General features: G+C 42.6%; 1 protein-coding gene across 1 annotated transcript in view; it reads right to left on the bottom strand.

Moving 5' to 3' along the window:
* Positions 1 to 26,885, bottom strand: part of ITFG1 (integrin alpha FG-GAP repeat containing 1) — a 1,017,137-nt gene that overhangs the window by 956,929 nt on the left and 33,323 nt on the right. Inside the window, exon 3 of the mRNA XM_086945125.1 lies at positions 498 to 646. Coding sequence (XP_086801251.1) covers positions 498 to 646 — 149 coding nt within the window. The remainder of the gene's footprint in view (positions 1 to 497; positions 647 to 26,885) is intronic.

Below are 26,885 nucleotides of genomic sequence, written 5' to 3'. Positions count from 1 at the left end.
ATGAAAAAATAATGATATCAACAGGAAAGATCGCCACAAAATATATGTATTTCCCCGCCACATATAATCTGCAATCCTGGAGTTATTCATAAAAGTAAACAGTAAAAGCTGTAAACAGAACACAAATAAACTAGATAGGAGTGGGCACCACTGTCCTGTCCAACAGCATATCTGAAGTATGTCATTGACTTGCCTATTCACTGTTATGGATGCTAGTGGTGATATATACACAGAAGCAGATATGTATTATCTTGAAGCAGATAATATATATATCACACTTTTTTACGTTCACTGCTATTGATGCTGTTGGTGATATACACAGAACCATTTATCAGAAGATTATGGGGAAATAAACTTTCATAAAACACCCAGTGCTCAATTTTAATTTGAACACAGTCATAATATTTGTATGTTTGTTAGGCATTGTTGTTATCCTCTTACAAATTGGAGCCATTGAGAGAATAAACCACAAGTACGAGAATGACTATCCAACTTACTTAAAGTTTGGTTGTGTCCCCAGTAGATCACTGCTGAAAGTTTAATGTCATTCTTAGGCTGATCGTCTGGAGCAGTAGTAAGAAGTACATCCATCTGTGAATCCCCATTGTAATCTCCTGGAACAACACTTGTTATCTCGACTCGCTCCCTTTTGAAAAAGAGACAGAAACATTTTATGTTCTACTACTATTCCAAGATATCAGTAAACAATTTTACTCAAGGAAATACTAAATGCTTGTTTTAAAGTACAAGCTAAATCAGCACAGGCCATTGAAATTAATTACATTTTAGGTCGGAATCGCAATTTCCACTTTCTTTGAATTTGTACACAGAAGCCCCCAAAAACATTCATCGACACCATTGCAGTTTATGTTTTTTACCTTTCGAAAAACCAATTAATTTATTTTCAAATCCACTAAAACTGAACACAATGAAAGAGATTCACAGAAAAACCATAACTTTGCCCAAGGTAGATGTAAGCCTAAGTTTGGTGTAGACTTAAGCTCTTGTGAAGACTCATAGCATTCCAATGAGCATGTCACAGGAATCTACGGAAACTACAGCTATGCAGATACCCTCACAATCCAGTACACTGCTCACTCATTGGACAATATGCATGATGAAACTTTATTCTTCTAAACATTTTAATTATCGTCTGGGATAACATTTAAATCACGGGGATAACCTACTGGCCAAAACGCCAAAAGAACATGGAGGGCTGTTCATTGTGCAAGGGCAAGGAATTCCTGATTCTTTCTAAATTCAAGGCTAAGATACAGGTCTGGTCTCACCATGCGGCAAAGAGGAGAGCGGCCAGGAAGGAAAGATCTAACAACTTTGTTGGAGGAGTAAGGTATCACGTTAGATTTAAGGAATGTGGAAAAGGGATATGCAGAATTTCATGGTAAAACAGCCAGATTCAATTCAAGGGGAGGTGCATGTGGAGAAGTCCACATCACAATGGACTAGATGTGCAAGAAATACGGTTTGTCTAAGGATTGAGGTATATTGACCAGTAGATGATGAGTACAGGCTGTAAAAACTGACAGGCCAAGCACCTACCTTAGGAAAGGACACTGGCTATATTTGTAGGGAGAGAAAAGGAGTGCTCTCTAGATTATGTGTACATTTATTTATTTTTGTTACTGGCTATGGTGCTACACATGTCGCCTTGTAGCCACTCTAGCGTACTTTACATAACGTCATGCCTGGTGATAGTGGCTAGGTTTGGTATTTATGTATGGTTGTGAGGTAGGGCATACTAGTGGAATATTTGCTTTGCTATCATTCTGGCTTCTGAATAAGACGACAATCAGTACCACTGTCCTTGTGAAGCTGATGTGAATACAGCCCAATCCTTTACTTGGAAATTACTCAGTCAATGTATCTTAAGGTCTCAGTATATTGTTCAGTTGCAGGCTTGGGTTTTATGTTTATCTGTAACACAAAAGTTTGAAAAGTAGACAGCTTAATAGCATTCTCAAAAATAAGGGTATAAATGTTGTTGGAACGGTAAAGTCCTCCGCATAGTAAAGATGTGTACCCCTGCCCAGAGTGCACAACTGTACTGTTCTGGATCCCTAATGCTATATTTTTGTCATAGGCCAACACAAATCATGCATGTGCACCATGACATAGGCCAGTCAGTCTCACAAATTGTGGTCTTGTTTAACTGGGAGGGGTCCCCAAAGCGCTAACCTCAAAGTGGTGGAAGGCTACCACCTTCACAAGGAGTTAAGCAATACAAGCATGATGGTGGCAGCATACCATGTTGTGATCCGTAGTAGTGAACAGGTCATTTTACCCTGTGTTACTGGAGTGAGGCCTACAGGTTCGCTCACGTTTTTAAAAGTTTCTACACAGTGTTCTTTAGTCACCCATGGTCTACATCAGGCAAATGTGGAGAGCTGGATAGTGCAGGAGTAGTGACTCAACCTTAGTTGTAGGTATCCCTGTGAAGGGTACAGTACAAGGATATAGCAATACTGTGCAGTACATGTGTGGTTAGTACATGTACTGAGTGTATGCATGCCTGAGAGGAGTACATTACATGAGAGATATAGTGATGTGCAGTGCATGCGCGGGCATAGCATGTGCTGGGTGTATATGTACTTGTGTAAAGTACAATGCATAAAGGGAGAAGAGTTGTCTAGCATGCAAGTAGTGAATGTGTGTGGTGTCAATGTGTGCATTTTAAAATAACACACTCTGGTTAAAGATAGAAAATTGTCAGTGCACAGAGCTTGAGTGTGTGTGATGAATGCATGCCCATATGTAAGGGTACAACAATGCATAGAGGTTCAACACCGATACTATCCCGAATTGTAATCAATGGTCTGATCAACATCAAGGAGACCCTGATTCTTCCAAATCCAAAAAGAACAATTGATGGACAGAATGCAGAACAATGTCATACATTCACCCCAGTACAGAGATCTGGGCCTAAATCCGTCGTTTTTTTTGCTCCCCATGGCATTCCAGTTTGAACCCAGACCATATTTATTTATTTATTTGGTTTTATATAGCGCAAACTTGACCTGAATAGGGTATCAGAGAACTTTACATTCACATAATGTTTTCGACTTATCATAGCACAAACACCTTGCAATTTCAGTGAACCTAATCATTACATAGTAAGTTACTAGCAACAGTTATGCAAAGTCATAAATTAGTTGTACATGGAATTGTGATTGAGACATTTGTGCATGACATACAAATTTACAAAATCAAGATCAAAATGACATTAGTGTCTGTATTAAACAAGAGGGTCCTCTGATAATGACCGACCTGCTGCTACTTCGTATGTAAAGTACTCTAACTCCTACTAGAAATGTCCACGGAATATATAACAACGCGTAAATAAGCATCTTTTCTCCAGGAACAAATTCATGCTATATTTGTACATACAATTACAAACAACACTTTAAGTTTGGGGATTTCCTGATGTTATAGCTGCTACTTGGATCTGTGTAACTTGTGACATCTCATTCAGTGCTGCCTTTTTAACCAACAGCACTTTGCATGTTGGAATTGGTGAGCCCATATTTGCAATGTTAAAAGCAAAATACAAGTCCCATAATGCCTTGTTGTTGGTTGAAAAGAAGCTGCTGGTGCCCCAAATGACATTAACGCACTTGGGGTGACAAATGCAAAAAGAATAATTGATACCCAGAAACTGGTCCCAGGATGCTTGTTTCCGGTCCAGGGAGGACCTGGCTTGGCAGTTCGGTCTAGACTGTTCCCATGAGGCACAGGGTCAAGGCTGATTTGCATATGGCTGGGTCTAAACTGAGGTGGTATGGTGAGCAAAAGAATGATGGATTTAACCCAGATCTATTGACTGGGGGTGAATGTTTCATTTGCTCTGCATTCTGTCCATCATCTGTGTGTCTTTTGCTTTCTGACCCTGATTCTCCCTACTCTGAGGACTCTGATAGGGAGTCTAAGGGATTGAGAGAATGGCATTACTCAAATAGGCCCCAAAAAACCCAGAAAACTGAATAAGCCATAGACCGAAAAGATCGGGATTTAAGCAAGGACTTGTTTAAATCCAACAACATCAGGCATCCCGCTCTTCAGAGTAGGAGCCATCTGATAAAGTATTGTACTACCTCAAACAAAGATTGAGGCAACCATAAGCCAAAGAGGTGTGCAACAAACTCCATTGAGTGTAAGGTAGCAGTCACACCAGAGTTGCATATTCATTGGCAGACTCCAAGACCCCAACAGGGTTATTGATAGATCTTGGAGAGCATGCCAAGATAAACTCTTGGATAATACATGACAATTAACCAAAATCAAGTAATTGGTGGTTGGGGCAAAAGTGAACAGGCGCTGTCAATGATCTAGAAATCCTCTCGAGACAGGCCCAAACAGCAATATGCATGTTAGGTAATGCAAACTGGTGCCCATCTACCAAGTGCAAGTGTTTGTTGCTCTTAAAGTTGGATCCTACATTGGGGGGAACTGGTCTGAGGTTGCTCTGGAAGTGAAAGGTATTATTTTTGAAGACGCTTTTATTAAGGAGTTAACAAAGTTTGTACAGTGACCCCAGGCATACCCTTGCAGTCTTTATCACCTTAACAAATACACTCTTTCCAAAACAATCCCTATTTTGTTGATTCATGGCATATATGTTTCCAAGAATTCAGTGGCAATCATCCATTTCCATAGCAAATGAAGGGACCCCCCACAGTGCAATGAGGACACAATTTCATAATGTGGCTCAATTTAATGGATCATACTTGTTGCAATGTCAGTGCTGGTGGGGGATTAGTAGTCAATGATCTGTAACTGGACACCAAGGGATACCTTTCTTGTTTGTAAACAAACGTTGTCCTACAACTCATCATCCAGCTGCTCACTCACATCTTCTTCCTAGCTGTTATAGGGGGATATCAAGCACTGTCTGTGCAGGGTCACGAGTATACTGGCAAAATGTTTTCAGGAGCCAGGAGCCACAAATGTCTCAATCCCTAGTTGGGTACTCCATATTAGCTCCTGTATTCATTCATTCAAACCCACACCAGTCAGGCAATCAGAGCGTTACCCTTTGTGAAGAAGTCTTGTTTCAGATTATATGGTGCATTGCATCTGGCAGAGATTCTCTTTGAGACCTCTACCATCTCAACAATGCAACTTTTAGAGGTCACTAATAGTTGCATGTTAATCCATTTCTTCTCTACACACAGATACACCACAGAGATCTCTCTAATATTGATATTTTCAATGTTTGTTCAACATTGTCACTGTTACATCGATTTTTACAAGATCTGTGCACTATCACTCTACCCCACTCTGACAAACTATACAAGGCGAATTATGTACTTGGGAGGCAGAGGACGGAGGGGATGTCTAATCTAATGATCCTACTCAGGCTTTCGGTGCTAGGGAAACAAACACCTGAGATGGGATGGATGGGAGGAGGAAGTCAGGAGTAGTGCACCTCAGGATGCTTAACCTTTGGGAATGTTATGCCCAGAGACACAAGGCAATAGGACACATTCATAGTTTTTATTGGGGGGGGGAGATGTAGCAGAGTTGGAGACCAACAGATGTAAAAGGTCATACAGAATACAAACCTACACCTACAACGTCTATGTTCCCACAAATGTATTTAGGGAGTGGCAGATTACGACGCAAATATTCTATACCTGGCCAGAAGCCCACAGCCTCTCTAGCCCCGAATCTAGCTCCCAGGTGTCAACTTCTGAGAGCACTAGAAGGCCTTGAGAATCTTGCTGGGTCTCTACAATTACATCAAGTTTGTGATGTTTGTCATTTCTCCTTTCAGAGCATCGCCGGCAGTAACCAGAGTCTGGACTTTACTGTGTGTGTTTATTTGCCATGTGCTGATAAGGAACTGAGTAAAGCCGCGTCCCCTGGCTTGCCGATGCTTCGCCCAGGGACAGAAGTTGCTGCATAATGCTTGCCGTTCCCCCCGCATCTGACCACACACAGCTTCGCTTGTCAGACCTTTGTGCTCCCGACTTTTGAGCTTCCGACTTTTTCCTGCCTGCCACCCACAGGTTCGCTTCGCCTTGATTCAGCAATTCTGCGATCCTTAGCGGTCTGAGCAGGTTGCGGCCACCATTAGAGCCGCTCTGTGCCTACCGCTGCTACTCTGAGGACGGAAGGTCGGAAGAACGATTGAGGCATCAGCAGCAAGAGCAGGCAAATGTGTAGTATTCTCTATGTTGTGCCTCCCGGGCACCTGTAGGTAGAACCTTTGTTCCTCATGGTTCCATGCTTTGTGGTGAGAATGTTCCTATCTGGCAGTTGACTGTTGTTTCTGCCTCCTGTCGCTGTGCTTCTCCTAAGCTGAATAAACTCAAGACTACAAGCTTCAACTCTGTGTTATTTCCTATATACTACAAAATTGTTGGCGACGATGCTTAGGAGAAGGTAAAGAACCCGTCTTACCTCGACTCTCCTCGTGTTTCAGTGCCGAGTGTACCGTAGACCGAGTGATCACGAAGACCAGCTGTTTCCAGATCCTTTCGACAAGCGGATGTCTACAATTGGCGAGATAAGTGTTTTCGCCTTACTCTCAGCGCAAACATATTAAAAGAAGGCTTTAAGCGTATTTTACCCGACAAGGCTTCAGCACGTCACGTCATCATCCTCAGCGCGAGCATTTACTTGCCAACGCTACCACGCTTTGTTCCTCTGACGCGTGTGTCTCAGCGCGAGCGTTTGGTTGCCAACGCTACCACGCATTGTTTCTTTGACGTGTGTTTGTCAAAACACACGCGTTACCCTGGCAACTAGTGCACGGCGAAGCTGAGCCTGTTCGCGCTGGGGGCATCGACGTATCTCTTCAATCACCCTGCTGTTGCTCACGCATTTGGGAGTTATGCTGGTGTTACCTCCACGGCGTTTGTATCTATAGAGGGCGAGAAGGAATTTGACAACGTTTGTGCCTACGACGTTTGTTGTCAACAAAGAGCGTAAAGGATTTCAAAGGAAAGCAACACACTTGTTGACAAGGCAGAACAAAACAAACTTTGTCTGTTGTTAGTTTTACACGCTGGTGCCATCTAGGGGAGAATAAAATATTAACACTGTCTTTGGCTATGAACTAGCTTAAAGGAAAACCCTCCTTTTACATGCTCAATCTATTTGGACAGCGACAGTTTAGGTCAAGGAAAATACGCAATTTCCCTCAGCATGCAGTCAGTTTCACCTCCGCCCCCCTTTTCTGGAAACCCCAGGCAATCCACCCATTGTTTGGAAGAAATGGTTCGATGCTTTTGAGACTTATTTGGGTGCAATAGGCGCGTCAAGATATCGCGCAGAAAGGAAGAATTGTCTATTACTACATTCCTTAGGTTTTGAGGGGAGAGAGATCTATAAGCACCTACCCCCCTTGGTTAGAAACAACGCAGAAGAGGATGTAGACGAATATATCGAGACTAGAATGAGACTGGAGTTGAGGTTTGATGTTAAACCTAGTCTTGTTGTAATAAGACACAAATTCTTCAAAAGGGAACAGCTACCAGGGGAGGATGTTGAGACATAGGTCTCTAGCTTAAGGCAACTGAGCGCAGAATGTGAATTTGAGGGTTTTAGGGAACAATTAATCAGAGACCAGTATGTGTGTAAATGTTCCGACAAGTCAATTCAACAGAAACTACTGACGTTGGGCAACCCAACTCTTGAAGAAACTATTCGTATGGCCAAGAGTATAGAATTGTCAAAAAAAGAAGTGAAGGAACTTGAGAAGAAATGTGAAGAAGCAGTTTCCATAGTTAGGACTAAGGAGTACAAAGATAATAAAGCTGTTTTGGGTCCACAACGTTTTGAGAAGAACAGTTTTCCCAGTTCTCAACGTTTTGAGAGAAATGCCTTTTCTAGGAATGACATTTGTTATAGATGTGGCAATCCTTCACATAACAAGAACAATAGATTTTGTCCTGCAAGGAACTCTACATGTCGAAATTGTGGGAAGTTTGGACATTTTGCGAAAATGTGTCAAGTTTCAAAACAAGGAAACTCTACTTTCAATAACAAACCTCAGGGACAGACCAATGTAAATGTGGTTGGAAATGTCACAGAGTTTTATAGTACTGCCGGGAGGGACTCAGATCCTATAAATAGTATACAAGACGATCTTAGGGACATGGTTGTGGTTGTACGGGATGGTGGTGTTATCACTGGGGACCCTTCAGAATGTGTTGACCCTTATGAAGATTTCGGTGTGGGTGACAAAGTTATTTCCTTGTTGGTAGATTCAGGTGCAAAAGTAACTATGATCATTCAAGAATTGTTTGATGAAACTTGGCCTGAAAGGAAACTCTTAACACCAGATAGAGCTCCTGTTTCTTATGAAGGACGCAGGATCACTCTCCTTGGGTTTTTTGAGGATATCATTCAGTTCAGGGGAAGAAAGATTTTTGGGAAAATATACGTTTCCATAAAAGGTTTGAACATCTTGGGGTGGTTTCACCAAGGGTTGTTCAGAATGATCCTTAGACCAGGTACTAAAGAACAGATCGGTATCGATGAGTCCTGTGACCATTTTATAAAGTTAGCTGTTGTAGAATCAAATGAATACATTGAGAAGCTGATTCTCAAGTTTCCTACTGTTTTCGGAGACAGCCTCGGTATGATTAAAGGTTTCAACCACAAGATAAAAGTGAAAGATGGGGCTATCCCTGTCAAGCATAAGGTCAGGAGTGTCCCTTTCAGTGTTAGAGATGGTTTGGAAAAGGAATTGAGTGGATTGTGTAAGAAAGGGGTCATAGAACCCATAGAGTCGTCCTTGTGGTTGTCTCCTCTTGTTGTCGCCAGGAAGAGGAATGGTGATTTGCGCGTCTGTGTGGATTTGCGCAGTCTCAATAAAAACATCTGGATTGACTCACACCCCTTACCCAAAATTACTGATTTGTTGTCTCTCACTAGGGGTGCAAGGTGGTTCACCAAGTTAGACTTAGCCTCCGCTTACCACCAGGTGGAGTTAAGTCAATCCTCTAGACATTTGACGGCCTTTGTTTCTCCTTTTGGGAGTTTTCAATACTGCAGGATGCCTTTCGGCCTTGCGTCGGCGGCTGCAGTTTTCGAAAGGCTAATGAGTCAAATGTTTAAAGATACTCCTGGAGTGATTGTGTTCCAGGATGATGTCTTGATTTTTGGCGAGAACAAAGAGGATCATGATTTTTCATTGAATCAAGTCTTAGAGATCATGCAGGATAAGGGTGTTGTACTCAAAAGTGAAAAATGTGTTTTCCTAAAGGAAAAAATGGAATTTCTGGGCCATGTGGTTTCACATGATGGAGTGGAGCCACGTCCTGGTTTGGTGAAAGCCATTGTAGATGCCTCACCACCTGTCGATAAATCTGGTTTGAAATCTTTCATTGGGCTTAGTGAATTTTACTCCAGATTTATCAAGGATTATGCATCTAAAGTTCAACCTCTCACAAACATGCTTAAAAAAAACGTGCCATTTGTTTGGGATAAGAACTGTCAAGAAATGTTTCAATGGATAAAATTACAGTTGGTGGGTGACAGTGTGCTCAAACCTTTTGATCCCAATAAGGAATGTGTTGTGACTGTGGATGCGAGTGGTTTTGGCCTCGGTGCTGTCCTTACTCAGAAGAATGGCCAAATTGATAATACCATTGCTTATGCTTCAAGGGTTTTGCGTGGGGCAGAGGTGAATTTTTCTGTCATTGAGAAAGAGCTTTTGGCTTGTTGGTGGGCAGTCAGGAAGCTCAACCCTTTCCTTTGGGGTAGTCATTTTGTGATCCGAACAGACCATAATCCTTTAGTTTCGATTTTGTCTGGGGAAAAGATTAACCACTTGGACGCTAAGAGAATTAGTGCCATATAATGAGATTTCCATTGAAATGAATGGGCAGTGCATGACGAGTTACCCTTGTCATTAGCATTGAAGAGGTTAAGGAGCATACTCCAAGAATTGCTAGATTGTCTACAAAATTACTGCAGTATGATTTTGACATCGTGTATCTCCCTGGTTCGAAGAATGTCAGGGCAGATTATTTTTCACGTTTTCCCATAACTGGGAATGATTGTGATTTTGAAAAAGAGGATTACCTAGAAGATTGTTTTGTTGCAGCGTTCGATCTTGAGGGTATGTGTGCCATTAGTGAGGTTGAGTGGAAAGAGGAGTTGTTAAAGGATGAGGTTCTTGTTCAAGTTGTTGATTACTTGAAATCTGGTTGGCCTAAAGAGAATAATGTTTCTGGACATTTCCAGACCTTTGTTAAGGTTGCTGATGAGCTCACTGTTGAGGACGGCATTCTTTTGCGGTGTGGAAGGCTCATTCCCTCTGTGACTTTGAGGAAACGTCTTGTTGATGGAGCACATGAAGGTCACTTAGGGAAGACTTTCACGAAGCGTAGGTTGAGAGATGTGTTTTGGTGGCCACAAATGGATGTTTGTGTTGACACTTTAATTGACAATTGTGTTATCTGTAAGTCTTCTGACAAAAGTCACAAAGTAAGGACTCCTCCTTTGGAGCCTATTCAGTTGCCGGAGAGAGCGTGGGAGAGGATTGGTGTTGATTTGGTTGGTCCTTTCTATCTTCTACCTTCTTCTTCCCTTTATGCCATTGTTGCCATCGACTAGTACTCCAAATGGCCTGAGATTCGTTTCATTAGTGAACCTTCTTCTGCTAATGTCATTCTCTTTCTGAAGGACATTTTCTTGAGGGAGGGTTTTCCTTCAGTTGTCATGACGGACAATGGTGTGCAGTTTGTTAGTTCTGATTTCGAGTGTTTTCTTGTACAGGGTGGCGTTACTCATAAGAAGAGCTCTTTCTATCACCCCCAGGCCAATGGACTTGTTGAGAGGATGAATCGTGTGCTCAGTAACTGTGTGCAGTGGGCCATTGCCAGCAAGTGTGTAGTGGAGAATGCTGTGCGTTCCATGTAATGGTTCTACCGTACTACTGCGCATTCCTCTACTGGAGTTTCTCCTTTCAAACTTTTAAGAGGTAGGAAACCTTCCACTAAAATTTGTCCGGGTTGGATGTCCAAATGGGTGAAAATGAATGTGATGGATGGCATTGATGGTTTTATTAGGGACAATGTTTCAGCAGCTCAAAAGAAACAAAAGGTTTATTTCGATGAAAGGAAAAGATCTGTTCCTCTTAATATTTGTGCTGGTGATGTTGTTCGCATTAAAAATCCTGTTCATGTTACCAAGGGAAGGAGCAAGTTCTCCGAGCCTCTAGTGGTTGATAAGGTTTGTGGGAATGCGGTGCGTGTGAATAACAAGCATTGGTGGAACATTTGTAAAATTGTTAAGGTGGGTAGTGATGATGTTTCCTCTAATGATTCTTTGTCCAGTTCTTGTTCGGAAACAAGCAACGGTTGTTCCAGTTCTGTAAAATATAATCTAAATGGTAGTGATGCAACTTTTGTGCCTGAGCTTCGCAGGAGTCTAAGAGTTTGTAGGATTCCTGACAGGTTCAGATAATTCTCTTGTTTGGTAGCAGATGTTTTCTTTCTTTCTTTTCCTTATTCGTCCTGCCACTTTCCTTTCCTACTCTTTCTTTTTCTCGTTTTTGTTTCTTTTCTTTCCTTTTCTTTTCTTTTCTCTTCAATTTTCTTTCCATCTTCGTTTTGTCTTTTGTTTTATAGGAAAGAGGATAATGTAGTATTCTCTATGTTGTGCCTCCCAGGCACCTGTAGGTAGAACCTTTGTTCCTCATGGTTCCATGCTTTGTGGTGAGAATGTTCCTATCTGGCAGTTGACTGTTGTTTCTGCCTCCTGTCGCTGTGCTTCTCCTAAGCTGAATAAACTCAAGACTACAAGCTTCAACTCTATGTTATTTCCTATATACTACAAAATGCGGTAAGCGCAAGATGCGCAAGACGCCAAACTTTGGATTATGCGTGTGTGAGGGACAAGAGGACACACGCTGAATACACAAGCTAGTGCTAAATATTGAGGGAAGACAGCGGTGATGAAAAGATAAAAACTCTTGCTGAATACAGGGGGCCCATAAGGCAAGGAGCAATCAGTGGCAATCAGTGTTAAGTGTGCTCCCCCCCTTGCTGGAACTATCGAACTATCAAATGTTTAGCTTGAAGTTGGAACTTAAGTAGGGGGACAGGGGAGAGGACATTATTTCTACAACTTGAGTGGCTCTTATATTTCTTAATACCTCTTCAATTTCCTGTTTTAATCCTCGCATGGAATGAAGCTGTATGAAGCTGCAGGTCTACAGTGGGCTGGCATATCTTCAATCCTTAAAACGCACTTAGGAGTTTTCTAAAAGCTCTTTAAGCTCTCTGAAGCTCTTTAAGGGTGTGATGAAGGGGTGACTCCCCATCTAAGCTTTCCAGTAGTGCTTTGCATTGTGTTCTGCCTTTGGGGGGAAAAGAACTAGAAAAAAAGAAGATGTCAGTAGTCACAAAAGCAGCGGCAAAACTGCTGAATAAACAGTCTAAAGCTGGGACAGGAAAGAATTTTTGAAAAAACGGTCAATCGCCTCCGACGCCAACACCGGTCCTTGTGTCCAAAGGTGCTAGGAGAGGGAGGAGGAATGCCCAGCAAAGAATGGACTGAAAAGCAAAAGTACTGGCGCTGGCTGAGAAAAATAAATTGCCTGGGCAGAATGATTTTGACAAAACATCGGAAGAGGAGACCCTATCTGACCTCTCAGCTGATTTAAGTATGTTGGCTGTGTGGGGGGGGGGGGAGAAGGTGGAGGAGAAGAAGAGGGAGATGTAAAACCCCTGTGATACGGGGAAACCTACTAGTACACCACAACCAAACTGGGAGGGGTAAAAGGCGGAAGATGAAATATGCCTAAAGGATACGCAAAGCCAGAAAAACTTATCTATCCCGGCCCGCCCATCCCCACTCAAGCTACAAATCCACAGCCCATATCAAAATTGAACTTAGGGCCAGAGCCTCTAGAGCAAGAAAAGATATGCATGGGGGGTCACCTCCGACTAGCCAGCAACTAATTAAAGTAGCTCAAACTCAAGCACTTCTACAAATATCGCAAAAGGAAGTTGGGAAAGAGACATTGACAGAAGTGCCGGATTCTGTGTCTGACCCAGGATCAGAGTCAGAAAAGGAAAAAGAAAAGGAGAAGGAGACACCCCTCACTTCAAGAGTTAATGAAACTCTGGGTAATAAAAGATCTGACCAAGACACCTCCACACAAGAAATGATTACAAGTAAACTGCAGGACCTACGAGACTTGAACACCTCGTAAGCATTTGAAATATCACAGCTGAATAATAGGTTAACTAAGATGGAGTAAAGTCTAAGTAACCTACCCATACGGGTTACAGAAGTGGAGACTCGTGTCTCTGCCCTGGAAGATAACGTCGTCATTATGCAAAAAGATCTCCAGGTGTTCACCAAGAATAAGAGCCAGATGGAATCGGAACTACACAATTTAGAGAATTATAACAGAAGATCCAATCTGCGCCTTGTGGGAATATCAGAGGGCCTGGAAAGTGTTGAGATGATGAAATGGACGGAGTCTCTGTTGAAAAAACAATACCTGAATTACAAGGAGACCTCACAATTACGAGAACCCATAGGGTACCTGCCCATAAACCCGCGAATCCTAAATACCCACAAACCATCCTAATAAACTTTATTGATTATAGAATTAAAGAGCAAATACTAAATGTGGCAATATCAAGGAGATCATTTACCACAAATGAAATTAAAAACTTTAACCCCTTCGATGCGGCCGCGATTCCCCTGGTGTGCTGTAAACAGCACGAACAGGGGCGGGCCGTGACGAACCCCAGCCGCCATGAGCACACGAGCACAGTAGTGCATGACGGCTGGGGTTCGTCATCAGCACCGAAGGGGTTAAAATCTTTTCTGACATGTCAGCAGCCTCTGCCCATAGACGTAAGGATTTTGTTAAAATATTTGACTCTTTTAAAGCTAAAGGGGCACAGGCGATGATTGTGCAGTAATCTAAATTAAAAGTCATAGCCAAAGGAAAAATGTTTATCTTTACAGAAATAACGGAAGCCCAAAATCTTTTGGATGTTCTGTATAAAGGAAAAAGAGAGTTTGTGACTATAAGGCTTTTTCAAGGGGCGGATGAGAGGTGAACCAGGGGACGCAACAGGATGCAGCAAGATGGCATCCAATAAAAAGAGGGAGGAAGAGGTAAGGATAGTGGGCCAAGCTGGGGTTTTCCTTCTTTCAGGGAGGGTGGGGTGGGGTGGTGGGGGTGAAGCAGTTAGAAAAAAAGAGTTCATAAACAGAAATATATTTTTTGGAGTAAGTTAAGGAAAAGGATACATAATGCTGCTAAGGAAGATTACTGTCTTATGTAATAGAGTTATTGAACATTTAATATTGCACTTTAATGCATTTTAGTGTTTATCTTGCATAATTGTTAGAATTTGTACAGTAGTATTTTGGTCTGACTGGTCTAATAGCTGCTTGATTTTGCACTTTAAATAGCTTTTTGCACAATGGATACATATTGTACTGTAGTATGCTGGTCTAAATGCGTGATTTGCACTCTTTCGTATGATTTGCCCAACCTTCATATTGGGTATGGTAGATTTGTGCAATTGGCACAACTCAATGCCCTGTATTTTAGTCCTTTGTTGTTCTATTGGAAGAAGAGATTTAATAAATTAAGCGGCCACTTATTTATGCTTTTTGCACAAGTTGCACTTTAGAAATGTATTTTTGCACATATATCACAAGCTGCACTTTAAACTGGATGCCCTGGGGTGTATGGATAAAGCAGGCCAGATTTTTCCCTTTTCAGTTACATCATGAATATGAGTAAACTGTCTATCCTATCTCTTAATGTTAACGGTTTAAACGATAGGCGTAAAACTTGTGCAATAGAAAGCAGGCTAAAAGGTCACCATCCAGATGTGATCTTTTTACAAGAGACACATTTAGGAGCCTCAGCAGATGCTAGTAAAATGTTTAAAAACTGGGCGGGTTTTTATTGCTCAGCTGTGTCAGGGACAGCCCAGAGGGGTGTGGGCATCTACATAGGTAAACATGTCCAATTGCAGGTTGAAGCATCCCATTCAGATGCGAAGGGCAGATGGACATTCTTACATGGGACAGTAAACCACACAAACGTGATACTTGCTACAATCTATACCCCAGATGTAGATGACTCGCTCCCGGTTTTACAGTTAAAACAAGCATTGTCAGGTATACCTGGTCAGATCATATGGGGAGGTGATTTTAATGTCTTGCAAAACCCAGTGGTTGATTCTAAGAAAAAAGACCAAAGGCAAAGTAAACCGCAAGTAGTCAATGCACTCTTGAGTTGCAAGACACATTCAGAAATTTTAGATAACTGGCAGCTTAATAATCCGATCAAGCGTAAGTACTCTTATTATTCGGTAAAATATGACTCGTCATCAAGGCTAGACTTTTTTCTAACCTCCCATAATTTGGAAGTCAGTAAATATGAACATATAGTGAATGCCTTCTCAGATCATGCCCTCATTAAGATGGAAACCCTTTTAGGGAAGAAAGATGAAGAAACATCAAGAAGGTGGTATTTTAATAAACTTAATTTAGCGGATAAGCAACGGTGCGCAGATTTAGAGAAGATTACTTCCTATTTGCTATAAATAAGGATTCTGCCCCTATTAACATCATATGGGATGCTTTTAAGGCTACACTGTGAGGCATAATTACCTCAAAAGAGATACCAAAACAAAAAGCTAGAAAGGAGGAGAGAGTGGCAATAGAAAATAGACTGGCCCATGCAAATCAAGAATACTTTAGAAACAGGAATTCGGATAATAGGCAAGAAATACTGAATGCAAAAACACGAATGAGGGACTTCTATTATGACTTAGGAGATAGGGCAAGTAGAATATATCTTCAGACAAGCTATGAAGATAGTGAGTATACGGGAAGATTGTTAGCTTGGCAAGCAAAGGAAAAGCAAGTCCGAAACAGAGTCGAATGTATCCAGAACAAAGTAACTAAAACTTGTGTAAAAACTACGCCACTAATAGGTGAGGTGTTTCTTGAACACTATAAAGATATCTATCAGACATCACACCAGGTCTCCTTAGAAATTATTAATGAATTTTTACAGGAATTGCCAATTCCAATTTTGGAAAATAATTTCAAAGAGCTGCTGCAAGCCGAATTCACAAAAGAAGAATTGGATGCTGTTATGAGCTCTTTGACTAATGGTAAAGCTACCGGAGAGGATGGGATTCCTGCAGAATTTTTTAAAGCATTTTCTACAGCACTCTGCCCCAAATTTTTCAAGACATGCAAATTATTTATTACCTGCATCTTTCCGCACGGCAGTAGTGGTCAGAATTTAAAAAAAAGATAAAGATAGCGAAAATGTGAACTCTTATAGGCCGAAAAGCCTTTTAAATACGGATTACAAAACTACTTGCCAACAGGCTAAACAAGATGGTGGGATCGCTCATCAGGACAGATCAGTGCGGTTTTGTAGCAGGGAGACAGCTTTATACTGATACAACATTTTTATTAGAGGCACTCAATTTTTTTAACATCAATAAAGTTGAGGCTCAGATTTGGTTTTTAGATGCTAAAAAAGCATTTTACCTTGTTTCTTGGAACTGCCTTTTTACAATTTTAGAAAAGTTTGGTTTTCCAAATGAGTTTATATTTTTACTGAAACAACTTTATATGAATTCACAGGCCAAATTGTAATCAATTCTATGAATATAGGGACATACCAAATAAACCGAGGCACCAGACAAGGTTGTCCCCTCGCCCTGATTTTATTTGCTCTATTTATAGAGCCATTAGCAATTGCAATTAGGGAAAAAAGAGCCCATACGGTTCCAGTTCAAGGAATGACGAACATAAAATTATATGCTGATGATATTGTTCTCTTTCTGAACACAAAGATAGAAACCCAGACGGAAGTTATGGGAATCTTTGCAGACTTTGAAAAAATAGGTGGGTATAGGATCAATAAGTCCAAAACAGAAATTATATTATGCAATTGCGATATGAATTCTCTTTTATTGGAATTTAGACAGACATACAACACCCGTCCAAAGAGGTATTTAGGGATTTATGTAACTGAGAGAATAGAAGATCTTTTTTCACTAAACTATGTTCCACTCTTGAAAAAGGTACACTCTCAGTTAACACGATGGAATCAGTTGCAGTTATCAATGATAGGACAAGTTGCGCTAATTTGAATGTCTATTCTCCCGTTGTTCAATTTTCTTTTTAGTGCTGCTCCTTGTGCAATACAGGCCTCTTTTTCAAAAAAGAAATAGACAGTATGTTCTCCTCTTTCTTATGGACAAACAAGATACCAAGATTGGCACTTAGCTCTTTAAACTGTCCTTTTGCTGATGGAGGACTATCTCTTCTAAATATCAAAAATTATTATTATGCGACATTTGCACATCACAGTTTTAGAATATTTTTTTTAGATCCTTAAGAGGCAGATACCTTCTTTATGGAAAAGATTCTAAGGGAATATAACATAATAGATCCTACAAGAGTTACTAAGTACCCGAAAAAAGTGCGCTATAAGACCTTACAATGGTTACTTAAACAAACAAGCACTGGCGTTGCCAATAGGTCTCGCATTAGGAAAGTTTGAGCCACTGGTCTTGTAAATGTCAATTTTTTTTTATTTATGTGTTGGTTTTGAAAACAGCTAAATAAATAGCTTTGTCATTTACAATGCCAATAGTTTTAACTTTCGCAAATGTGACACCTATAGTATTTGTAATGCAACATGTTTGTATTTTCGTGACTTAGATGTATTGATATTACAAATTACAATGGCTTTTAATTGTTTTAAATAATTAATACTTAAATGAAAGTAATTTTAATTTAGAATGGCAATAGCTTAAACTTTTGTAAATAACTTTTGTGAAGATTATGTTCAGTGTATTTTATTGTGACGAAAATCCAAGAACAGAAGTGAAATATTAACATCTTTTTGAGACATTTGTAATAAAGCTTGAAACATTGAGAGAACATATTTAAACCAGTTGTTGTTGAATGGTTGCGCAGATTGATGCTGGGGTGGCGCTGAGGGGTGCTGTGGTGGTGCTGAGTGGTGCTGTGGTGATGCTGAGTGGTGCTGCTGAGTGATACTGGGATGGTGCTGAGTGATGCTGAGGTGGTGCTGTGGTGCTGCTGAGTGGTGCTGTGGTGGTGCTGAGTGGTGCTGTGGTGGTGCTGAGTGGTGCTGGGGTGGTTCTGAGTGATAATGATTGATGAGTGATAATGTGGTGGTGCTGTGTGGCGCTGCTGATTGATGCTGTGGTGGCGCTGCTGAGTGATGCTGTGGTGGTGCTGCTCAGTGATGCTGTGGTGGTGCTGCTGAGTGATGCTGTGGTGGTGCTGAGTGGTGATGCTGAGTGGTGCTGTGGTGGTGCTGAGTGGTGCTGTGGTGGAGCTGAGTGGTGCTGTGGTAGTGCTGAGAGGTGCTGTGGTGGTGCGAAGTGGTGGTGCTGAGTGGTGGTGCTGAGTGGTGCTGCTGAGTGGTGCTGCTGAGTGGTGCTGCTGAGTGGTGCTGCTGAGTGGTGCTGCTGAGTGGTGCTGCTGAGTGGTGTGGTGCTGCTGAGTGGTGCTGCTGAGTGGTGCTGCTGAGTGGTGCTGTTGTGGTGCTGTGGTGGTGCTGAGTGGTGCTGTGGTGGTGCTGTGGTGGTGCTGAGTGGTGCTGTGGTGGTGCTGAGTGGTGCTGTGGTGGTGCTGAGTGGTGCTGTGTGATAATGTGGTGGTGCGGAGTGATAATGTGGTGGTGCTGAGGGGGTGAGATTGTGTGTGAGGGTGAGAGGGTGAGTGAGGGTGGGTGAGGGTGGGGGGTGTGAGGGTAAGGGTGAGGGAGGGTGAGTGAGAGTGGGGTGCGTGAGGGTGAGTGAGGGTGTGTGGGTGAGTGAGGGGGTGTGGGGTTGTGAGGGTGAGGGGGGTGAGGGTGAGTGAGTATATGTGAGGGTGAGAGAGGGTGAGTGAAGGGGTGTGAGGGTAAGGGTGAGGGGGTATGAAGGTCATAGAACAATCTCCCCTGCAGCATTGTACATATCAATTAATAATAGTGCCTGGCAATGGTCATCCTACACCCATGATGGAGAAGGAAATGGAGCATCCCGTATGTAGAAGAAAATCGAGCGGAAACCAGAGAAAGAAAGTGACTGGCTCTCCTTGGAAAGAATGAACGCGGGAGATGAGGCGAATGCGTCACAATGTTAGAACACATAACACCACATCACTGGTTAGGCAGCTGATTCTAGTACAGAGTCTGCTATGAATAGGATTATACATTTCGATTTCGGGTACCTGAAGATGCACCAGAGCTGCTGATAACCAGCCATGCCCTACAGGGGGAGTCAGCGAGTGGGAGGGAGGGCCTGATCTTTTGGAATGTGTATGTGCTAAGATCGGAGTTGAAGGGATACGATAGCGATGAAGGCGGAAAAAAAAGGAGTTGGGAGGGTATAGAGAGAGAGTTAGCCGGTGCCAGGGTGTAGTGAAAACGAACAGGCAGCTGTTCCTCTGCACAGGGTATCTGGATGCTCATCTTCATAACCACAATGGAGTGAGTCAGCCAGTCCCACCACACCGGAGTAGTGTACAATATAATCATGATAAACTCTGTGTCACAAAATTAAGCACCCGGGCTCTCCTTGTAATGAGCTGCATTCATACTATAGCCAGGTGTTTATTTTAATGTTCTGTAATGAAGGAAAACACAAAAATAATAGTATTTAATTAACTAATCAGGGGGCATGAAAGTGGCGCTGATTCTGAACAAAGAAATGCAAGTTCAAAGGGAAAGCTGCACCTTTAATAAATAAATGAAGGCACACTGCCATGAATTGTGTTAGTGGAGTTCACCTCTGCTACTCCTTTACATTAGTATTGAAAGCGGCTCAGTGGAGTTACATTTTAAGTCAAAGTGTTGCCGTGCAAACTCGGGAACTAAGAGGGAATGGTGCGTGGTGTTTCAAGCTGCTTGTATAGTACTTACTCAAAACTACGGTCTACAAAATAAACCAGCAGGCAAAGAACAACAAGGGAGGAAGGGTGACGAGACGCATGGGGAGCAGCAGCCTTTGATGTGCCGGCCGGGCATGCAGTGAATAATTAGGGGAGGAGAAATGCCGGCCTGAGGCCGATCGCAAAGCAACAGATGGCTGTGGGGTATGACAAAAGGAGAGAAAGCCTGTGAGCTTATGAAGCTACAAACACTACACGATTCACACCACACACAGACAGGGCCTCATTCTATCATACAGAATTAAGACACCTACTTTAAACCATTTATGAGTGTGCTTGTGGTTGTGAGGGAGGAAAATACATGATAGATTTAAACACACCACAAATCCCTGCCCTTTTGTGGATAGACGGGTATTAACCTAAGCAGGTTGTGCGCGCAGGGAATGGAATCCTCAGCGGACCATGGACCGGTGTAGTAAGACGGCCCGGGCTGTAAGCTTTGACACTCCCTGCCTCTTTTGTACGGTGGCCGCATCAGGCTTCCATGGCAATGGACAGCCACAAATAAAGGTTCAGAGGAGAGACTGGCGCAGGTAGCCGAATAAAAGAAAGTGCGAGGGACACAAAAGAGAAGAGGGGAAGCAAATACCGAAAAGAGTGAGCAGGGAAAGAGACTGAGAAAAGAGAAAGACGTAGTGGATGGAAAGAGTTTGAAAAGGGACACGAGACACTGGTGGGAGAACAGAAGGAGACTGATCAATGAAGGAACAGGAAGTGGAACATAAGACACCCTCAACAGAGGCCTTAGGGGAGAGAGTGGTCAAGATGGAGATCATCAAGAGAGAGGGTGAGGCGAAATGGACATACTGAGTAGTGGGCAGCAGGAGAGAGACAGGCAGAAGAGGACCGGCCGAGTAGGGAAAGCTGGCAGGAAGTGCCTATAGGAGAGAGACAGGGTTACGAAAAGCATGGGGCATCCGAGGTAAGAGAGGTGGGGTAGAGGGAGACAACCTGACTAGCAGATTTGAGAGAAGAGAAAGGCTCTGAAGGGGGCTGGTCGGAGATGGCAACAGGTTAGAGACGTACTGAGAAGCACAGACCGCAGCGGATTTTGAGGGGAGAGGTTGGCTTACTAAGGACTGATAGATAGAAGAGACCGAGAGGTGAGCGAAGTCGAGTAGGCAGAGGAAGAGCGAAGAGGGACATGGTGCGAAGGGCTTACTGGCAGGAAAGCTGAAGAGAGTTTAGAGAAGGGACAGAAGAGAGACTTGCGGAGTGGGGTAAAATTGGAAAGAAAGTTGTAGAGAGGTTATCAGGAGAGAGGCACGGTTATTCGACTCAGACCGGCAGCAGATGCTGGTAAGAGAAAAACAAGCAACGAAGGTCGATTGTTGCATTTTAAATGTGAGTGAGGGTAGTTCATACAGCTGCAGAGTTTCTCAATTTGTAAAACTTTTGGGAAGATTTACGGTTTACTAGCCAGATGAGCAGAAAACGTGCAGTGATTTTGGATATCAACTTGTGGATGGTTGACAGTCAGAGTATAATTTCTTTATGTAAGACATCGACATCAAGAAACAACTATTACAAGCTATTAGTTTTCATCCTGAACACCAGAAATGGAATGTCCACTCAGCGAGCTATTAGGCAGTTCTGAAGTGTGGTGTGAGGGACAATCGGCCTGGAAACTGAAAGTAAGACGCTAGGAGAGGGGTAGAGAGGATGAGGCGGACGGGGAGGGATATGACAGCATGAAGCGAAGAAAGGGGAGGAGAAGTGCAGATAAACAGGCATGGGGAGGAGAAGCTGCACAGCACACGCTGGGAAAAGCCCTTTGATGCGCTGTGCAGCCGTGAAAGGAGGGAGGCTGATGCGCGTGCTTGTTTGGTCACGTGATTCACGTGAACTTAAACAAAACCGCACAAACGAAACCCTTGGTTTCACGAGCATTTTGAGGACATGAATTCTCGCTCCGCTCAATGCGCTTGCGCGCATTGATAGGTCGCGAGACCTAAAAACTCAGCTTTTAACACATTACGATACTTTACAACTCAATATCTCAACTAGGCTTTTGAATATATACATGGGGGAAACAGCTTTGTTAGAGAACAATATACTAAGACTGTGGGAAGAAAATGGGTATATCCAGATCCAGGATTTCGCCAAGGGGAACTGTTGGAAAACATAGGCGGAGATTGAAACAGGGCTTCAACATCCAAGCACAATCTTAAAATGGTCATTCATTAGATTGAAATCCATATTGGAAAAATTACATATGGAAAGCTTGTGTGATAAAACTATTATTAGAGAAGCCCTAAATTCCCACACACAATGAAAAATTAGTAACTGGATTACAATCGTTGATGACAATAAATCACTTTCACTATATGAAAAAGCTAGGAATAGATGGAAGAAAAGGGAAGGTATACAGATTCTTAAACCAACCTGGAATAGGAATAATAAACTCAATGTCGTTGTTTTTAGAGGGGCAAACTTTAAACACATGCAATTCTATTCGAAATGGTTGATATATAGAACACCCTAGTTTCTTTATAACGTATACCCGCAAACTGAAGACAAATGTTTCCGCAGTGCAGAAAAAGGAACTTGGACGCATATCATTTTGGAGTGCCCAAAAATTCAGAGCTTCTGGAAGGAGATCGAGAAATATCTTAAAATTATAATTGATCCCCTCATCTCACTCGATAAATCTACAGCAGTTTTGGGTTGCTCTCCAGCAGTTTTGGGTTGCTCTCCTGCTACGACGAAGGCTTGTTTATTGCAGCTTTAATAGCAAGATCTTTAATCCTGCAATTGTGGAGAACAGAGGAGGTACCTACCTTTAATGCATGGAGATCAAAATTGTCCAGAATACAAGAATTGGAAAAGAAATACGCAATAAGATCAGGAGCAGTGAGAAAGTATGCGAAATATTGGAGTGTGTTTGAAATATAAGATAATATCTAGTAGTAGATATAAAAGGATAAAATATATGTATAAGTATCTGTTCGGATATAGCACTCTGCACTTTAGTTCAAGTTGATTTTTTTCTTTTTTCTCTGTACTTTTGTTACATTTGGTATAGAGGGATAGGGCATATATGTAGATATACACCCTGATTTCGAAACGTTGCACTTTTAACTTACCAGGATCTTTTCTGTATTTATGGGAGTTTCATGATTGCACTACTAAGTATTTTGAAATGTATATTTATAAATGTAATACTTTCTATCTTGGACTCAAATCAACTCCATCCTTTTCCAATATTGTGAAATATATATTTATATATGACATTATTGTACATTGTTAAGCCTATGAACTCTCAATAAAAAAAAATTAAAAATGAACTGAGTAAAGCCATGGGTAAAAGGCATGGCAATAAGTGGCCATTGGTGCTCAAGTTAATAATGTATGCATTGGCTTAGGAAATCCTGCTCTAGCTTTTATTGCTGATAACATGATTTGCAATTACTTGTATGTAGGACTGTCTGCCTACTATAAGATGAAAGGGATGGTGAGCAGCCAGTCTCATGTCTTCAAAATGGCCCATGTTAAGTGCCATAAATACGGCCAGTTTCTGGCGTACTAACTGTCCTTCTCATGCAGTGATTGGATTCCACTATTCTAACGGAAAAAGCAAAAGGCAGAGTGGAACTGGCTAAAAAACCCGGACTGAAGGTCTTACATGAAATTAGGTAAGTTGCCAGCACTGCAGTGTGTTAGGATGATCTCAGAAAGACAGATGGACTTGGAGCAGAGCATATCTCAAATCAGGTGTTAGGAGTGAGGAACAGTCACTAACACGCCAACAGAATTTCTGAGAGGCCGAAAGGGTTGGTTATGTGTCAGAGTTGGATTATACATTTATCTCGAACGGCTACTGGGATAGGTTTTGATTCAGTCACATGTAGGCCACCTCTGAAAAAGCAGACGGGGATGGGGATAGAGCCAGTCAAATACCAGTCAAAGTATGGAATAATTTTGACTAATTTAAAAAAAAAACTGTGGCTTAAATATTTATTTTACAGTTTCAAGGGGACGCCTTATGGATCAGTTACTCAAGCTGTTGGTCAAGTGGCAATTTGTTAATTTTTTAAAGCCCGCCTACAAAATCCAGTATACTAAGGGGCATGCTGGGGTACTTGTAGATGTAAAGACCAGAGATTGATCTATAAATAGAAGCCAGTGGCTCTAGGATGATTGCTAATTTCACTCCCTTCGAAAGATTAATTTTGTTAATTTCCACCTAGAGTAAAACGAACAAAACCTGGGCTTTCTAATCTACAAATCAATGGCATATTACAATTGGGCAGCCAAGTCTGGGGCCCTGAAATGCCTTTTCTTTTGAGAAGGAGATATTCACAGTTTCGCAAGTGCCTGTTTAACAAATGTTACAGCAAAAAAATGATGGACAGAATGCTGACATGGAAAACATTCTCCCCCAGTCAAAAGTTCTGGGTTAAATCCATTGTTCTTTTGACCACTACGCCACCCCAGTTTGGACCCAGCCATATGCAAATCAGTCTTGACCCTGTGCCCCTATGCCCAATGGGAACAGGTCAGAACGAACTGCCAGGCCAGGTCATCCGTGGACCGGAAACAAGCATCCTGGGACCGGTTTCAGGGTATGTCACCCTTCCTCAGCCAGGCTAGCTTGAATCCAGTGGCACAGTGAGCAAGGGACCCACGTCTGGGCATACCTATTCCACTTAGGTTGAAAGTGTTACAGCAAACAAATAATGGACGGAATACTGACAATGCAAACATTCTCCCCCAGTCAAAACATCTGGGTTAAATCCATCTTTCTTTTGCCCACTAGGCCACCCCAGTTTGGACCCAGCCATATGCAAATCAGTCTTGACCCTGTGCCCCATGGAAACAGTCCAGAACGAACTGCCAGGCCTGGCCCTCCCTGGACCGGAAACAAGCATCCTGGGACCGGTTTCAGGGTATGTCACCCTTCTTCAGCCAGGCTAGCTTGAATCCAGTGGCACTGTGAGCAAGGGACCCACGTCTGGGCATACCCATCACACTTAGGGCGAAAAGTGTTACAGCAAACAAATTGCGAAGTGAGCTAAAGAACGATGATCAATCAATCAATCATAGCATTTGCATAGCGCACTACTCACCCGGAGGGTCTCAAGGCGCTTGGGGGAAGGGGGGTCTGCTATTGCTCGAACAGCCAGGTCTTGAGTTGTCTCCTGAAGGTGAGATGGTCCTGGGTCAGCCGGAGGTGGGTGGGGAGGGAGTTCCATGTCTTGGCCGCCAGGTAGGAGAAGGATCTTCCTCCGGCGGTGGCTCTCCGGATGCGTGGTACGGCGGCGAGGGTGAGGCTTGTCGAACGTAGCTGGCGGGTGGGCGTGTAGAAGGTCAAGCGGTCGTTGAGGTACTTGGGGCCCAGGTCGTGGAGGGACTCGTGTGCGTGGGTGAGGAGTCTGAACGTGATTCTCTTGCTGACGGGGAGCCAGTGCAGGTCCCTCAGGTGTCCGGAGATGTGGCTGCGTCGGGGATGTCCAGGATGAGTCGGGCGGAGGCGTTCTGGATGCGTTGGAGTCTTTTCTGTAGCTTGGCTGTGGTTCCGGCGTAGAGGGTGTTTCCGTAGTCCAGTCGGCTTGTGATGAGTGCCTGGGTGACCGTCTTCCTGGTTTCGGTCGGGATCCATCGGAAGATCTTACAGAGCGTGCGTAGGGTGTTGAAGCATGATGAGATGACGGCGTTGACTTGTCTATGGCACTACATATAGCAGCAGTATGCAAATATTTTAAGTACTCATAGCCTTCTTTATAATAACAGGGACGAATGTTCATTATTATCGGTTTAATGAACCGGTTTCTCAGATTTTTGTACAGAGGGCAAAAAAGAACAAAATGCATTGTTGAGCTTGGTTATTATATGGACAAGGGGGCTTGCCTCTCACACCAACCCCCTTGTTTCGGAAAAGCAAAAAGGAAATCCAGTATATTTAATCGGAATCGTGTCAAACAAAAACGCCATTGCGTATGTATGGTAAAAGACAGATAAAATTGATGCTGCAATTTACCCTTATCATACTGTGCTTGTTCATTGTATTTTAACTGACCCAAAGTATTGCGATAAGCGTTCCTAATTACAATCCTTGTATCCTGCTGAATAAATTCTGGACTTTCATAAATATGGCCTAGACCAATTTTATAAAAAGTTTCCTTCAAGTATGACAGCCATGGGATAGCATGGTCCAATCTTAGGCAATCCTTCAAAATTTCTTTCGTAAGCTGCATGTCCTCAGATAACCAGATTTTCCCCAACAGGAGTAATGGGGAGACATGAATCACATCGCTCACAAAATCTATACCCATCTCTGAATGGGAAAAATCATTTGATGAACTGGTTGGAATTGACAAAAGACGCTATAAAAATGTATTCTCCATGACTTGTATTTGGGTGGCTTTATGTGTCCCCCACACCCCCACCCCATAAGTAGCGACAGGCAAACATTTTGCTTTATATAAGGTCTTTAAGTCAGCAATTGGTATCAAGATGGTCAGTCCGGACTGGAGTTTGATACCAGCGTATAGCTGAGAGCTGGATCAAAAGGTAAATCAAACAGCGAGGGCCGCACTATATTATGGACGCGAATATACTGAACAAGTTTGGGGATACTAACGGAAGGGCACTGATTTTATTTCCCGCATAGGGAGACACCAGAGACAGGCAAATCTCGAGGGATATTTTAACGAGTACCACAAGGAGAAACACCGTTACATGAGGGACAGTTCAATACGTTATCCTCAAGGGTTCAAACGTTGGGTGAGAAAGGTGAGCTGAAGTATAAAAGACTATACCAGCTATCTCCGAAGAGATCAGAGATACAATTAGAAACCCAGGTGTCTCTTTGAGTTAAATAGAAATAGGGTCGATAGAGAGAGACCATTGTTAAAAGTAGGAGATGTGGACTATAACATATAACGCTAATCCACTAGTGGGATACATAGAGAGATTGGAGCAGTGCT

This window comes from Lissotriton vulgaris, chromosome 12, assembly GCF_964263255.1.
Source record: "Lissotriton vulgaris chromosome 12, aLisVul1.2, whole genome shotgun sequence".
Classification (NCBI taxonomy): Eukaryota; Metazoa; Chordata; class Amphibia; order Caudata; family Salamandridae; genus Lissotriton; species Lissotriton vulgaris.
Note: the sequence above shows the minus strand (reverse complement) of the source record. Positions and strands in the feature narration are given on the sequence as shown.